We start from the raw sequence: 17,404 nt of genomic DNA, 5'->3' as shown, positions 1-17,404 counted from the left end.
TCCAGCAAGGGTTCCGCCTCTTCATACACACTCACTGACTCTCACTGACACTCCCAGAGTGTGTATGAAGAGGCGGAATCCCTGCTGGAACAGCTGAATCTAGGAGGAAGACTGACAGAAACTGCAGCAGACTTGCAGGAGTGAGCGAAAATGATCCAGTACCTTTGCCATCGGAGATCCCGCTGTGAGTATGACCACAATAAAGGATCTGTCTCATTATCGGTGTGTCCTAGATGTTTTCCGGTTTCATATACCCTGCAGAGGTTGTTCTGCCTGCCTGTTTGACCATCCTAGAGATAGGTGGTCCCTACTATCTGGTAAGTGTCCCTGCTCATTGGGCGTGGAGTGTCATAAGAACAAAAATATTGCAGAGCACACATGCAAAACTAACATTTACCTCCAGCAAGGCTTTTTAAAAACACCTAGACATTTTCAAAAAACATTATCAAAAAATATGGGGATTTGGTCACACCATATTACTATATGGTGCTTAAGCCCACTTACTGCGACAAAGTACCCCATGATTAGTGGGTCCTACACTATATATAGATTGGGAGATCCTGCTTCTCTGAACCATGGGAGCTATACTCCTCTATATGGGAGAACATGAGGTGGGCTTAAGCACCATATAGCAATATGGTGTGACCAAATCCCCATATTTTTTGATAATGTTTTTTGAAAATGTCTAGGTGCTTTTAAAAAGCCTTGCTGGAGATAAATGTTAGTTTTGCATGTGTGCGCTGTAATATTTTTGTTCTGTTTCATGGTCTATTGTATTGATTCTGACCAAATTCTGTTGGGTGGAGCACCCCACTCCCTCAGTAAGTACCTCTCATTAGTGACCACCTGTGTCATGGTGGAGGCCTCATGTTCTCATGTAGAGGAGTAGTAATGGACGAACTTCCAAAGGGACGTTTCGTGAACGCGGACCGCGAACGCAGCCGATAGTTTGTGAACCGTAACGTTCGCGGCAGGCCCCATTGACTTCAATGGGAGGCGAACTTTGCAAACCTATAGGTCAAATTTGCAGCCACAAAATAATTACTAGCTGTGCAAACATAGTCCCACCACATGGCCAATGACATAACACATGTATAAGGTGAATCTGGAATCGACAGCTAGAAGCATTCTTTTTTTATTTGTGAAATTGTTGTGACAATTCAGGACTGTGGAGCGCATGAAGGCAATGGAGGAGAGGGAAGGTCAGGGTAGGCAAAGAAGAGGGTGCAGGAGATGATCACCAGCAGCGTGACATACAGCAATGACACCTGCACCGTGATAGAGTGATCTGACACCAGCACCGTGATAGAGAGCACTGACATCAGCAGCGTGACATAAAGCAATGACACCTGCACCGTGATAGAGTGATCTGACACCAGCACCGTGATAGAGAGCACTGACATCAGCAGCGTGACATAAAGCACTGACACCAGCACTGTGATATACAGCACTGACAGCAGCACCGTGATAGAGAGCACTGACATCAGCAGTGTGACATACAGCAATGACACCGGCACCGTGATAGAGTGATCTGACACCAGCACCGTGATAGAGAGCACTGACATCAGCAGCGTGACATAAAGCACTGACACCAGCACCGTGATATACAGCACTGACACCAGCACCGTGATATACAGCACTGACACCTGCACCGTAAGCAGCCCCAGGAGGAAGTCAGCATAGCACAGGAATGGTGGGAGCCCCTCATAATGAGCATAACACAGGGATGGCGGGAGCCCCTCATAATGAGCATAGCACAGAGATGGTGGGAGCCCCTCATAATATGCACAGCAGAGGTACAGCCCCAAAAGGAAGTCAGCACAGCACAGGGATGGTGGGAGCCCCTCATAATAAGCTGCCCCAGGAGGATGTCAGCATAGCACAGGAATGGTGGGAGCCCATCATAATAAGCAGCACCAGGAGAAAGTCAGCACAGCACAGGGATGGTGGGAGCCCCTCATAATAAGCAACCCCAGGAGGAAGTCAGCACAGCACAGGGATGGTGGGAGCCCCTCATAATAAGCAGCCCCAGTAGAAATATGACACCAAGAGGATGAGGAGGGTGCAGAAGAGTAAGGCTGAGTGAGCCAGTCAACCAATTCTGGTGCTTCCTTTGACGTAATCGCACGCACCTTCTGCAATTTCCCACTTTGGCTCAAGCCTGTTGCTCCTGCCCTACCCCTATCACCCCTGCGGAAGGGCCTGCCTCTTCCTCTGCCTGTCATTTTTTTTAAATGACCCTGTGACAAAACTCTCAGTCCTTATACTGATAAAGGACTGCTGCAGAATTGGGCAGCAGTCAGCAGTAGTGCACCTCAACCCTATATATTGTGGACCTATACCAGTCCTTAAGGAATAGCAGACTGTACCTCACTCAACCCTATATACTGTAGAACACTATACCTTAGCAGTCCTTATAAGGACCTTTGTGGAACTAGTAGGTTGTGATTAGCAGGCTGTGCCTCAGTCCCTATACTGATAAAGTACTGCTGCAGAATAGGGCAGCAGTCAGCAGTAGTGCACCTCAACCGTATATATTGTGGACCTATACCAGTCCTTAAGGATTAGCAGACTGTGCCTCACTCAACCCTATATACTCTAGTACGCTATACCTTACCAGTCCTTAGAAGGACCTTTTTGCAACTAGTATGTTGTGAATGATTAGCAGACTGTACCTCAGTCCCTATACTGATAAAGGACTGCTGCAGTATAGGGCAGCAGTCAGCAGTAGTGCACCTCAACACTATATTTTGTGGACCTATACCAGTCCTTAAGGATTAGCAGACTGTGCCTCACTCAACCCTATATACTCTAGTACGCTATACCTTACCAGTCCTTAGAAGGACGTTTGTGCAACTAGTAGGTTGTGATTAGCAGACTGTACCTCAGTCCCTATACTGATAAAGGACTGCTGCAGTATAGGGCAGCAGTCAGCAGCAGTGCACCTCAACCCTATATATTGTGGACCTATACCAGTCCTTAAGGAATAGCAGACTGTACCTCACTCAACCCTATGTACTGTAGTACCCTATACCTTACCTGTCCTTATAAGGACCTTTGTGGAACTAGTAGGTTGTGAATGATTAGCAGACTGTACCTCAGTCCCTATACTGATAAAGGACTGCTGCAGTATAGGGCAGCAGTCAGCAGTAGTGCACCTCAACCCTATATATTGTGGACCTATACCAGTCCTTAAGGAATAGCAGACTGTACCTCACTTAACCCTATGTACTGTAGTACCCTATACCTTACCAGTCCTTATAAGGACCTTTTTGGAACTAGTAGGTTGTGAATGATTAGCAGACTGTACCTCAGTCCCTATACTGATAAAGGGCTGCTGCAGTATAGGGCAGCAGTCAGCAGTAGTGTACCTCTACCCTATATATTGTAGACCTATACCAGTCCTTAAGGAATAGCAGACTGTACCTCACTCAACCCTATGTACTGTAGTACCCTATACCTTACCAGTCCTTATAAGGACCTTTTTGGAACTAGTAGGTTGTGAATGATTAGCAGACTGTACCTCAGTCCCTATACTGATAAAGGGCTGCTGCAGTATAGGGCAGCAGTCAGCAGTAGTGTACCTCAACCCTATATATTGTAGACCTATACCAGTCCTTAAGGAATAGCAGACTGTACCTCACTCAACCCTATGTACTGTAGTACCCTATACCTTACCAGTCCTTATAAGGACCTTTTTGGAACTAGTAGGTTGTGAATGATTAGCAGACTGTACCTCAGTCTCTATACTCATAAAGGACTACTGCAGCAGAAGGGCAGCAGTCAAGTATAATATTCTTTCTATATTTGGAAGAAAGAATATTATACGTGTACAAGCCTATTACCATACCAGTCCTGAAAAGAACCTTTGTGGACCTAATAGTAACAGCTACTGATTAAACTGACTGTCCCTCACTGCCACACACAGCTTCCTGCCTGTCCCTATTTAAACTGACAAAACACAGGCTGCTGGAACAATAACTTGAATAGCACTCAAAACTATATCCTGTACTACTTTACCATACCAGTCCTGAAAAGGACTTTTGTGGACCTAATAGTAACAGCTAATGATTAAACTGACTGTCCCTGCTGCACACAGCGTCCTGTCCCTCTCTCTACACTGACAAAAGACAGGCTGCTGCAACAATCACTAGCACAGCAGTGCCTTAAACCTATATCCTGAACTACACCTAACACCTATACCATGATACCAGTCCTTAAAAGAACTTTTGTGGACCTAATAGCTAGCGATTTGGGTCACTGCTGTCTCTCCCTGCTCCACACAGCAACCTCTCCCTATAGTGACATACGAAAGAATGTAAAATGGCCGCCAGATCGGGTCTATTTATAAGTTAGGGGGAATGTCCAAGTGTCCATGTGCTGCAATGTCTCAATTGGCTGTCCTGTACCCCATGACGGATGTGTCATCATAGGTCAAAGTTCTTTTACACAGTAAACACGGAAGTACGCCGGGCGAACGGCGGCAATAGTCTGCCGATCGGGCGGACCGCGAACAACCGAAATTCGCCGCGAAACGACCGCCGGGCGAACCGTTCGGCCATCCCTATAGAGGAGTATAGCTCCCATGGTTCAGAGAAGCAGGATCTCCCAATCTATGGATAGTGTAGGACCCACTAATCATAGGGTACTTTGTCGCATTGAGTGGGCTTAAGCACTATATAGCAATATGGTGTGACCAAATCCTCATATTTTTTGATAATGTTTTTTGAAAATGTCTACGTGTTTTTAAAAAGCCTTGCTGGAGGTAAATGTTAGTTTTGCAAGTGTGCGGTGTAATATTTTTGTTCTGTTGTATGGTCTTATGGCAGCACCATCTTTATGCATTTTTTTAGGGTGTGCCCCCCAAATATCTTGAGTGTCATAAGAGGCCCCGCATGACTTCTTGCTGGTGGAATACCTGTTTTAATATTTTTGTTGGATTTTTATATGTTTCAATTATAAGAATTCACTCTCTGCACAACTTTAAACCAATTTATGCAATTTAACATTTATTTTCGATTTGGAAGTCATTTATGCACTGTATGTATTCGTTTTATGACTAGCTCAATTATTTTTTGTTTTAAATATACTGTATGGTAGCACTGGACAGTGCAATAGAGCCTGATTTGAATGTGTTGCTGCCCCTTTCTCTTCCATTCTTGGTGCAGGCAATTAAACAATGTCTGTATTAATAATATGTAACCAGATTAAATTGCAGAGTTATTCAGACTTAAACTTATATAAACATTTTTTTAGGGTGGCCATGACTTGCAGAAAAACAGATTTTTAATGGTTCATACCTGAATTGCTATTTATAATGGTGCTATTGAAAAATAAATCCCCGTCGCCACTAGAAAAAGAAAAGGAACAATAATGTCAAGTTCAGTTTTTTTTAGATATCTGTGTAAAATTGATAATATTTATAATCAAATCTGTTTTTGTTTTGTTTTGTATGTAGAGTTTGTAGGTATATACAGTCTACTGTATGCATTATTTGGAATTCAAATTTGCTAACTACATACCAAAGCCCTGATTCATGGTTAATGAGACTAAGTCAAGTACAAAGTTCCCTCAAGCTATTAATTTACAAATCTCTGTATTTAATGCAAAAACAAAATTTTGAAGCATTTAAAAATGTAACCATTTTGTAAATTAGATTAGGCCCGACACTGCAATAATAGCTCAAAATATAAATTATCTAAAAATATTCATATAATGTACCTTTAATTAATTTCTAGAAATTCAGCAGACCTAATTTTTAAATTAGGAGCATTTAACTACATGATTTGTAGACACAGTGTAACTGAAATCGAGCCTTACCTACAATAGCCCATCAATGGTTTGGGGATGCATGTAGTTAGATCCCAGTTCATGCCACCATCTTTATATAACATCAGCACATAGGAGACAAATCCATCCGTAGTCAGTACAGCCTGGTATGTGCTAGTCTATAAGTGTACAATATGACAGAATGTCACTTTCAGAAGTAAAGCCATTGCTATTATGCTGTAAGATTTATTATATGCAATTTACCTTCACATCATTTTCAGTTGCTGGATAAGCAGACGCATTCTCCCAGGTAATCTTCAATGTCCACTGAGCAGTGTATGATGTTTTTGCATAATTCTTAATAATGCCTTCAACTTCTTTAACTAAAGAGTTATTTCTTGAATTATATTCCTGTTTTTAAAAATTGTGTGCGTTATTATTAGGCTACTATCAAGCTTTCTTGCACAATAGCTGCATCCTTTTACATTTTCTATGGCTGTAGAAGTATGAATTTAATTTTATTGTGATAAAGGATGCATTGTATATATAATGAGGTTTGAGAGTCCTATTCAAACAATGAAAGGATTAATGAAATCTAGTAAGACTCACTTTGTAATAGGTAGTTCCCACATTTTTGGAAAAATCTGCATCATTCCAAAACACAGCTATTGATGCAGGGGTGCAACCTGTACTGAATCCCTCCTTTGGTGGATTTGTGTAAGAGACGATATTATTTCTGGATGATGGAAAGATAATTTGCCCATTGTCTGTGTACTAAAGAGGGGGAAAAAAAATAGTTGTTTTCGCAAAGCATTATATACACATTCAAATTATAATCAAACTAGGCAATAAGAACTCACATAAAGGAAATTCCTTATTTGGTTTCCAAAGGGGAATCCCATCAATGGCTGGAACAAGGGAGAGGTAAAATCTGTTCCTTCTGATACAAAGGGTGTATCACCAGCATGTGTTCCATAATCAAAAAGGGCTACAGCTGTAACAAAACAATATGTTAAAATGCAAAATAATATTAACATTCATAAGTATGTTAACTGTGTTGAAAGATGTGTAACAGAAGAGACAGATATACGTGTACATCATACATTGCCAATATCTTCATTTGTATATTTTGTTAAAGCTGAAGTTTATTCTGCTCATTGTTTGTTTACTCTGGCTCCTCTTTTTGCCCCCTCAATAACATGCTAATGATATTTTCATTACATACCTAATTTTAGTAATATCAGCAGTTGATCTCTGTGCTTCTCTATGCAACATAGGCAGATGTTGGCTGAGGGGAAGAGTCAACATAAGGCTGTCCATAGATTCTAGGGATGACCCAAATGTGCCTGGGTTCAGGTCTTGGGAGGTTTATCAAACTTTGCTGAAATTGAAGACAATGGGAGCTGGATCTTTAAAATCAGTTCCACCCATTTTTAAGATTTATAGGCAAGGAATTGTCAAACAAATGGCATGGAAGACTGGAAATTGCCCTGGGGGACATGTACTAATGGATGTGGTAACATTTGGTGAGTGATGTCAGCCCCTACCTTTTCCCCTTTCTTTGCATACACATCGCAGCTGGGAATTCGCAGATGACTGTATGGGCCAGGTGAGGTTGCTAGGAAGTCACTGGCCACTGGTTTCCTAAAAAACAGCTATAACATTTAGCAGCATTAGCAATACCATTGCTAAATGTAACTGCAAGTTTGGCTCAGGAGGCATGTGAACAGCCTGTTATGTTTACTGTTTCCCAAACACGAAACAGGCAAAATTCAGACCAGAAATCTGGTTCAATCCCATTCCTAATAGGTTTGTGAAAACATTATAGCACCCTGCCCTGGTACTCCTCTCAAGAGTCCTCAGCCTTGATGCAAGCAATGCTCTGGCTCTTGGGAGAAGTTATGCAAATATCAAAATGACTTGGTGAGTGAAGGCCAATCTTGTAGAGTTCCTAGGCAGTCTTGTCTATATTCCTATCACTCACATTTCTGGATCAGAGGCTCACCTGTAGCCGGTGCTGTAGCAATTAATAGCTGGATACTGTATATATCACAGATTAACGCACATATTTGCCAGCACACCATGGATCTTCAAATGCAGTCTAAAGCTTTTACTACAGATAGATCACATCATAGAAGAACAAGTGCAACATTTTGGTGCCATGCATGCCTGGCGAAAGAGTCCAGCGCGACTCCGAAACTTTGCACTTGTTCTTTTGTGATGAGATCTCTCTGCAATACAAGCGTTGGACTGCATTTGGAGTTTCTAGGCACACTGGGTATGGGGGTTTGGGTTCTGCCCTGGGGGACATGTGTTAATAATTTTATTTCATTTTTTTTTAAACCATAGGTTTTTTCAGGAACATTGATTTTAATTATGCTTAAAGTGCAACAATAAAAATGAGAAATTCCTTCAAATATATTGCCTGGGGTGTCCCCTTAATGTGCCTGTAAAGTGGCATGTCTGAAGCATGCATAAAACATGCTGCAGCAAAAATTCTATGTCTAAAGAAAAAAATGAGTCAAATCCCATGTAAAATGACCCAACTTTTGAAAAAATAAAGAAAAAAAATGAACTGCCAGGCTGTATGCCCAGTTAAGAATCTGGTATGGATTTTGGGGATCCCATGTCATTTTCTTTGCTTTTTAACTGGCGCTTTTTTCTTTTATTGTTCTGCTGTCAGCAGGGAAACCCATTGACAGTTAATGACTCATCAGTTGTTAAGAACACCAAGGCTGGCCTCCCGGCCCTGCTCCTTAACAACCAGCTTACACTGTGCCCTCATTGAGCAAAGCTTTGGCCAATCAGGGTGCAGAATGCACTGTGCACTGTTTGTCAGGGCTGAACGGGCAAATGTCCCAAACTGATAATTGGGATGAACCGTTCGCCCACCCGTACTATAGTGTAAGCCATTTCAGTACATGACAGAAGCCTGTACAACTGTGAAAAGCCGAAGGTAAGGCCAAAGTTCATTTTTAAATAGTAAAGTTTACATAAAAAGTACATATCATCAAAACATATATAGCCTCTTCATTGTAGTTCATCTTCTGCTAGCATTGCTTTTACCTGCAGGTGCACTTTCACTTGTTGTAGGCACAGTAGTCATAGCTGCTTTAGTTGTAGTTGTAGTTGTAGATGTTGTTGTTTGAGTTGATGTAGCTTTAGCTGTTGTTGTTGTTGTTGTTGATCCAGTTGTAGAGATCACGGATGTGCTCTTAGCAGAAACTAGTGTAACTGATGTGACTGTGGTCTGGTTTATATGTGTGGTTGAACTTGGACTTTGAACAGCTGCAATGGTGGTTGTAGTCTGGTTTGTAGGTACTGTTGTGCCCTGGACTGTTGCATTTACACCAGATGTAGCTGAAGTTGTATTTGTTTCAGGTACTGATGTGGTAATTTTGGGCTGTGTTGTTGGCTGTATCGTGGTGCTTTGGGTCTGTAGAGTTAAAGTGGTATTAGGGGTGGTAACACTAATGTTTGTGGCCGGTGCTGCAATGGTGGTTGTAGTCTGGTTTGTAGGTACTGTTGTGCCCTGGACTGTTACATTTACACCAGATGTAACTGAAGTTGTATTTGTTTCAGGTAGTGATGTGGTAATTTTGGGCTGTGTTGTTGGCTGTATCATGGTGCTTTGGGTCTGTAGAGTTAAAGTGGTATTAGGGGTGGTAACACTAATGTTTGTGGCCGGTGCGGCAATGGTGGCTGTAGTCTGGTTTGTAGGTACTGTTGTGCCCTGGACTGTTACATTTACACCAGATGTAACTGAAGTTGTATTTGTTTCAGGTACTGATGTGGTAATTTTGGGCTGTGTTGTTGGCTGTATCGTGGTGCTTTGGGTCTGTAGAGTTAAAGTGGTATTAGGGGTGGTAACACTAATGTTTGTGGCCGGTGCTGCAATGGTGGTTGTAGTCTGGTTTGTAGGTACTGTTGTGCCCTGGACTGTTACATTTACACCAGATGTAACTGAAGTTGTATTTGTTTCAGGTACTGATGTGGTAATTTTGGGCTGTGTTGTTGGCTGTATCGTGGTGCTTTGGGTCTGTAGAGTTAAAGTAGTATTAGGGGTGGTAGCACTAATGTTTGTGGCCGGTGCTGCAATGGTGGTTGTAGTCTGGTTTGTGGATACTGTTGTGCCCTGGTCTGTTACATTTACACCAGATGTTACTGAAGTTGTATTTGCTTCAGGTACTGATGTGGTAACTATGGTCTGATTTGTTGGTAGCATCATTGTACTTTGGCTCTGAGCAGTTGAATTGACATCAGGGGTGCTTATATGTGTGACTGGAGCTTCAGTGGTGATCACAGTCTGGTTTGTAGGTGCTGTTGGACTTGTTCCCTGACCTGTTACATTTACATCAGGGGTGACAAGAGTTGTGTTTGTTTCAGGCACTGGAGTCACCATTGTGGTCTGGTTTACAGGCGGTGTTGGGCTTGGGCTCTGAATAGTTTCATTTGTACCAGTTGTGACACTGCTGACATTAGTGACAGGAACTAGGGTGGTGTCAGAGGACTCATTTCCTGAGGGTGTGGCTGTATATTCCGCTGTTGTATTGTTAGGTCGATGAGTAGTTGGAGTTTCAGTTGTCATATTTATGGCTACAAAAATAAAAATTAAATTGTCATGATGCGCCTCTTAAGTTTCTTAGGACCCTAAACACAAAGACTATAGAAAAAAAACTGCACCTATTAGTAATGCATAAGAGATTATAAATGCCCGAACATAGATTTTACTGACATACAGTTAGAAGGAAAACTTTAATTTAGTATACGGGTCATGACTGTTACACTTGATATTTGGTATTATTTACAACACAGAAGCAGTTAAAGGTCTCTGTCAGTGCATGACACAATTATTGCTGTATATATGGTTAACCCGGAGCATAGTGTTTTTTTCATCACAAAACTGAAGTACGGTACTTCTTTAAACTAAGTACCACTTTCATCCAACTTGGTTCTTATTATAAGTACTAAGTTCTCAAATGGATGTGCAAGAAGGAAGAAAGGTGAAAGGTGAAAAGGATACAACTGGAAAACCGCGTTAACACCAATGAATGCATTTAATATAAATATATTAAATATTCTGTGTAGCAAGTAAACAATTGCACTTTCACTAAAAGTGTCCATAATAAAATCCTAGGATAAGCCAATTTACACCTGGACTAACATAAATAAATATACAGAAGGAACCTATCAACCTAACCTAACAAAATCTACCACCAATTAATTTTAAAACCAGTATGAACTATGTCATACTGATTTTGGCTAAGAAAATATCTGAAACCGGAAATAAATGGAAGCCCAGATGGATAATCTAAATGTTTCTACACTGGAGAAAGTCAAAACATCTTTAAATGTGACAAAGAGGTGGCTAATCCTGCCTGGTCTGACTTCCCCTATGTGTACTGACCATGTTTATCATGGCTGCTGTGCCATGACTGCTTGGTCAGCTTACATGCCTTTGTCATAACAGCTCTCCCCTCTGCGTCTCTGCCTCTCCCTCTCTTCCCCTCCTCCCCTCCCTCTCTCCCTAACAGTTTGGAAGCATTCAGTAAGTACACGATCTCCTCTCCTCCCCCACCCTCTCTCCCTGTCAGTTCCCTAGTATCCAGTGAGTACAGGATCTCCTCTCCTCCCTGCCCCTCCCCTCTCCTACAGCCTTCATGGACTACATACGTCAGCAGGGAATCTCTGTGCCTCCCTCTTGGCTTCCTTAGATCAGGATGAAAAGCAGAGAAAGGACACATGGCCGCAAAGCAGAACACAGGAAAAAGGCATTTAGGAGAAGAAAATAAAAAGCAGCACACTGCACTGCTAAACAAGGCAAAACATGGAGGATAAATTAATTTGGGGCATTTGATTTTACAACTAATTTAAGCCATATTACACATAATTATTTCATCATCACTATATTGATTATCTTATAATAAAAAGGTCTATGTTAGTGCAAATAAAAAAAAGCATCACGGACAGTACTCAATTTTCTCTAAAAATATATAATATTAGTGTGCTGAAATCAATAGTGGTCAAAAAATTTAATTATACCTTCCAAATGGTTTAACTAAACCCATTATATGACCCTAGTCGCATAAAATGCTCTCATGCATATTGTGCAAAACACATATAATTAATTAAATTCAATAAAAGTGCATATTGTGCATAAAAAAAGTGCAATCTTCATTAATACTAGGCTTAGAAGACTTAAAAAATAAAGTGCTAGAAAGATAATATGTATTCACATACAGTGCTGATGTAAAAAAAAAAAAAATATTCCATAAAGTGCCTATGTGCAGAGGCAGACTGACAACTCATGGGGCCCCCGGGCAATAGGAGATTATGGGGCCCCCAGGCAATCAGAGATTATGGGGCCACACAGTATACACATACAGAATACAATCACACAGTATACACATACATGTACACAGAGTATACACAGACATGTTTCTATTGGCTGAGAAAGTACTGGAGAGGTGGGGCAGCTATAATCTCAGGATTTTTAGACCAAAAGGATGTCGGTAAGGGACATTTCAGAGTCAGATATAAAAAAAGAACAGACATTTTTACATATTGTCCCTGGTTTTACTGAGGCTGGCAACCCTGATGGGGCCCTCTAGTGGCCTGGAGCCCTTGGGCAGTGCCCGAGTGGCCGAATGGTCAGTCCGCCCCTGCCTATGTGCATATGTAAACTTTACACTAGCGCCTAAAAACGTATACACCAAGATCTGTGAATAATATGATTCTAATATCCCACATGAGTTCTCTCCTTTAGCGTGCTCCGCAGTATTAAACAACTTATTCTTCTGATCACTTATGATAAGGTGCTAGTATACTTATAGATCATTAAAAAAACAGCAAAAAAGTCACTTATAATAAAGACTTTACTCCTTTTTCCACCACTAGATCTTGCAGTCAGCTCCGATTACATCCATTCCTCTGCAGTTAGGTAGTCCACTTATAAGTATTTTATCAAATTTTAACATATTTTCTGGTGTTTTTATTTTATTATATGAAATAAATGATTGATGCGGGGGGTTTCTAATGTTTTTTATGTTTGTTTATGTTTGAAATATGTGTTTTTGTACTCCCATTCACTCCTTTGTGTAATTTTCTATCATGACTCTCTGTAAAACACAGCATGCATAAGGTAAATATATCACATAGCTCTCGCTTAACCACGAAAATATGTGACTTCCATAATTCATAGAAAGTGTCCCCAATATCAGCACAAATTATAGGTGGTCACAGTCCAATAACCAACAGAACTTTGTATCAAGACATAAATTTCATGACAGACAATTCTCCATTTTTTACCTGCTTAAAAATGTACATTATCTGAAATAAATATTATTGTGGTAACTCACATGTGCATATAACACCATTCCCTGTGTAGTTTGCCATACATTCACACAAGAAAGATCCAGCCACATTGGTGCAGATGGCATGCTCAGAGCAGTTGTTAAGCACAGAAGAAAGACATTCATCAATATCTGTCAAAACATCACATATTTTAAAATATAATATGCAGCATACAGTAACTTTAATAATGTAATGAAACCATATTTATCAGATATATTAATATGCTGTATGTAGTCTGAGTATTCATTTTCACAGCAAGCACATTTATATACACAATTTCATTTTGTTATTTAGCTAAATAACTACTTATTTACCAAAAAGCTGCGCTAAAATTGATATTTGTGAAACATAAAAATTATACCATATTATAACAATATATAATTCAAAAAATGTGTATATGCAGAACTTAGTCCGTATCACCATCTACACACAAAAAAAAAATCCATATCGTATGAAAAAAAATATATATTTTCTTTTTGATTGTAGTCTCCCCGTGCAACACACTACACCAGTAAAGAAAAGGTGTCCTCCAAGATGCAGAGACAGAATTCCACCACCGATATTACTGCCACTTACCAGCTAGACTGGTCCCATCACAGAGACCAGATATGGCGACCACAAAAGACTACTCCTTCTGCACACAAACCACCGGGAGGATGAATCTCAGTTGTTTGGAAAGGTCATACGGCCACACCACTCATTGCCCGTCACATACAGAGACAAGAAAGGTCGCCATAGTGTAATAAATTCTTACGTTTAATATAGGTATAAAAAGATTGCACTTACATCCAATAGGAATAACAATTCGCTGTATTACAAAGAAATTTGCCGGCCGGCTTCATAAACGCTGCCCGTCGCTTCCGGGTTCAGCGTGGAACGCGGTGACGTCAATACGCCACTCCTCCCTAAGTGGCGTATTGACGTCACCGTGTTCCACGCTGAACCCGGAAGCGACGGGCAGCGTTTATGAAGCCGGCCTGCAAATTTCTTTGTAATACAGCGAATTCTTATTCCTATTGGATGTAAGTACAATCTTTTTATACCTATATTAAACGTAAGAATTTATTACACTATGGCGACCTTTCTTGTCTCTGTATGTGACGGGCAATGAGTGGTGTGGCCGTATGACCTTTCCAAACAACTGAGATTCATCCTCCCGGTGGTTTGTGTGCAGAAGGAGTAGTCTTTTGTGGTCGCCATATCTGGTCTCTGTGATGGGACCAGTCTAGCTGGTAAGTGGCAGTAATATCGGTGGTGGAATTCTGTCTCTGCATCTTGGAGGACACCTTTTCTTTACTGGTGTAGTGTGTTGCACGGGGAGACTACAATCAAAAAGAAAATATATATTTTTTTTCATACGATATGGATTTTTTTTTGTGTGTAGATGGTGATACGGACTAAGTTCTGCATATACACATTTTTTGAATTATATATTGTTATAATATGATATAATTTTTATGTTTCACAAATATCAATTTTAGCGCAGCTTTTTGGTAAATAATTAGGACTTGTTTGTGTGGGTATCTCACGTATAAAGTTGCTGCTGCATTCATGGTATATTACTTCACTTATATTTTACTTCACTTAATTTCACTTAATCTCATTTAATATTTTTTAAGAATAGTGCTGTGTTTTTTGGGTTACTAATTAACTACTGTCATAAATTCTTTGCTCATTATCTCTTGCTAATTACTAATCCTGTCCCCTGGTGTATGGGACTGGGTGCCGTATGTGGATTTAACAGTATATGTTTGTTGTTTATCTTTAATAAACATTTATTAAAAAAAAAAAAAAAAAAAACTACTGTCACAAAATTATCTTTGCACCCTTAAATATGTAGTCAAACCTTTTCCAGACATGCAGCTTTACTAGGTTTTACTTACAGTTAGTACCTTACATTCTAACCCTCCTAATTTACTACAATGTTCATACAAACTTTACACTAACCCAATGAGTTATGTTTCTTGCAACTACTGTATACAGATAATTTTAGATAAAAAAAAACAGAAACAATTTGTTCATTATATTATTTAGGTATCTGAGGGTCTACTCTACTGTACTGCACCCCATGATATCTGACAATGGCAGATGACACAAAAATAAATTTGTTTTCCCACAGGGCAGTTCTTTACAGAAATTGTGAGCTTTACAGTGTCCCACCTACATAAAAGGTGAGTACCACAAATGCTATGTGGTCCATTTCTTTGGAAAACCCTATGATATCTGCATATTCTGCACAGTATGTTCAACATGATTGTAATTTATACTACACAACTGGTATCTCTGTTGATAATTTCATGATAACCTTAAATCATCAGTTTCAACCAATTATATTTGACTCACATATCACTTTGTAACATCTTTAGTAACAGTAAGTATACATACCTGCACAGCTCTCATTGACTGATTGGTAACCTTGCTGACAACTGCAATTATAGCTCCCTTCTGTGTTTATACAACTTCTTCCTGCACCTTTACAATACTCTGGCGAGGCACATTCATCAACATCTTCAACACAAAATAAATGGTATGTTAAGCTTTTAATGGCAGTCAATAAACTAAAACATGTACTAAAGATTATATTAAGAGGAGGGATTATTTCAGGTTTCTATAGTGCTGAATGCAATTTCAGAACTAAAACCTTGGTTGGCCACCATTCTCCCTTTTCCCTTTCATTCTAGGGAATTTAAAAAATAAAGAAAGAACAATTTCTTTGGCTGGTATGGACAACAGAGATAAGTAGCGTTTACCTTGTTCATCATAATGTACAAGTGCTAATAGTATTTATACAGTTGCAGTCTATTTATACAGACACTATTTTGCTATTTCTTGCATTAATTAGTAGCCTCTTAATTCACCTGATGAAGTTCATTCTCTTATTTTATTTTCTAGAAAAGGGCTTCTCCATTTCAGGTGTAATTATTTTATTATAAGAAGCTTGCTGAATTCACAATTTGGTAATTCCCAGGCCCACACGCCTATATTTTAATATCTAGTTCTTTGTGCCCACTGAAGCATATTTAGGGAATAGTGGGATGGTAGGTGAGGCCTAGGTAAGACAAACTCAGAAAAACAAAAATCCGAAAACAAAGAAGTCAAGCCTATTGTAGCAGAGTAAGGGTGCACAGACAAGATTTTAAATCTTTTGTCTCCCTGTGCCCATAAGACTTTATCAGATAATCCATGTATAATGGGTAATCCAGTTCAGTACATTCAGGTAAACACAGCCCATGACTTTAAAAATAAATAGGCACATTCCTTGACTATTTTTCCTACTGGGACTTGGAAAAAGTTGGCAAGTGAATATCCAAAACCATCTAAACCTTATGTACCTTTACAAGTTCCATTCACCAAGGTAAATCCATCATCGCAGTGGCAATCATAGCTGCCAACGGTATTGTTACAGGAGGCATGTGCTCCACAAATAGAAGTATTTGTTTGGCACTCATTAATATCTGAAAAATAATAAAGAATTCAAGATGTAATGCAAATAGAAATATAACTGTAGATGGTAAAAGAGTTGTTTATAAGAGGACCACAAGGCCAGTAGTAAGGCAATAAATGAAAACTAAAACAATTCTAAGCAATTATGATCACTGCTTTGAAAACCTTCATAATCTTGTGTAAGTGGCTGTTAAGTAAAGCCTGTTATGTTCCATTAGCAGTAATGGGAAGGTCCAAGTTTGAAGACTTACCTATGCATTCCCCCCCATCATCAGTGTATCCTGCCCTACAGATGCAGTTATAGGATCCTACAGTGTTCACACAGTCTGCCCAACTGCAGTTGTTTGTTCCAAGAGTGCATTCATCAATATCTGTGCAGTTTTCTCCACCAAAACCGACATTACACGTACAGATGAAAGAGCCAATAGTATTATTACAGTTTGAATTTAGGGGGCAGATCATTGGATTTTCCAAACATTCATTTATATCTGTAACATAAAAAGATTTTTAATTAAATTAATTAAACTATATCCTATTCCACATTCTCCTCCTAATCTAACCCCCAAAACTCCCAAGGGGAAAAAACCTTGTTGGACATACTATATAGCAAAAAACATATTGCATTATCGTCTAAAATTTTTATAATCTGCTCCTTACACCTATTTCTTTTTTCTTTTCTTTTTCTTCCTTTTTGTATTCTACTAAACACACTTGAATGTGATAATAAAACCAGATTTTACCATAAACAAGTGTATCTTGGGGGCAATGGGTTTTGCAAAATTAAATCCACTGCAAAGCTAACAAATCTTTTTTGTTCATAGCTTGTATGAGACTTTAG

General features: G+C 39.7%; 1 protein-coding gene and 1 long non-coding RNA gene across 2 annotated transcripts in view; one reads left to right on the top strand and one right to left on the bottom strand.

Moving 5' to 3' along the window:
• Nucleotides 1-17,404, bottom strand: part of LOC143988214 (uncharacterized) — a 224,610-nt gene that overhangs the window by 100,722 nt on the left and 106,484 nt on the right. The window contains exons 30-39 of the mRNA XM_077487601.1: nucleotides 16,818-17,054; nucleotides 16,455-16,577; nucleotides 15,508-15,630; nucleotides 13,128-13,253; nucleotides 8,836-10,365; nucleotides 6,630-6,763; nucleotides 6,379-6,543; nucleotides 6,034-6,180; nucleotides 5,821-5,948; nucleotides 5,301-5,350 (exon numbers count right to left, since the gene is read on the bottom strand). Of these exons, the coding sequence (XP_077343727.1) occupies nucleotides 5,301-5,350; nucleotides 5,821-5,948; nucleotides 6,034-6,180; nucleotides 6,379-6,543; nucleotides 6,630-6,763; nucleotides 8,836-10,365; nucleotides 13,128-13,253; nucleotides 15,508-15,630; nucleotides 16,455-16,577; nucleotides 16,818-17,054 (2,763 nt within the window). The remainder of the gene's footprint in view (nucleotides 1-5,300; nucleotides 5,351-5,820; nucleotides 5,949-6,033; nucleotides 6,181-6,378; nucleotides 6,544-6,629; nucleotides 6,764-8,835; nucleotides 10,366-13,127; nucleotides 13,254-15,507; nucleotides 15,631-16,454; nucleotides 16,578-16,817; nucleotides 17,055-17,404) is intronic.
• On the top strand, nucleotides 45-15,637 carry LOC143988216 (uncharacterized). The gene is made up of 3 exons (XR_013276791.1): nucleotides 45-184; nucleotides 15,242-15,293; nucleotides 15,495-15,637. It is a non-coding gene; the product is annotated as an uncharacterized LOC143988216 (long non-coding RNA).

This window comes from Lithobates pipiens, unplaced genomic scaffold (genome assembly GCF_037356315.1).
Source record: "Lithobates pipiens isolate NorthernLeopardFrog02 unplaced genomic scaffold, aLitPip1_a1.2 Scaffold_18, whole genome shotgun sequence".
NCBI classification, from domain to species: Eukaryota; Metazoa; Chordata; class Amphibia; order Anura; family Ranidae; genus Lithobates; species Lithobates pipiens.
The sequence above is the reverse complement of the archived record's forward strand: the minus strand, read 5'-3'. Positions and strand labels throughout refer to the sequence as shown.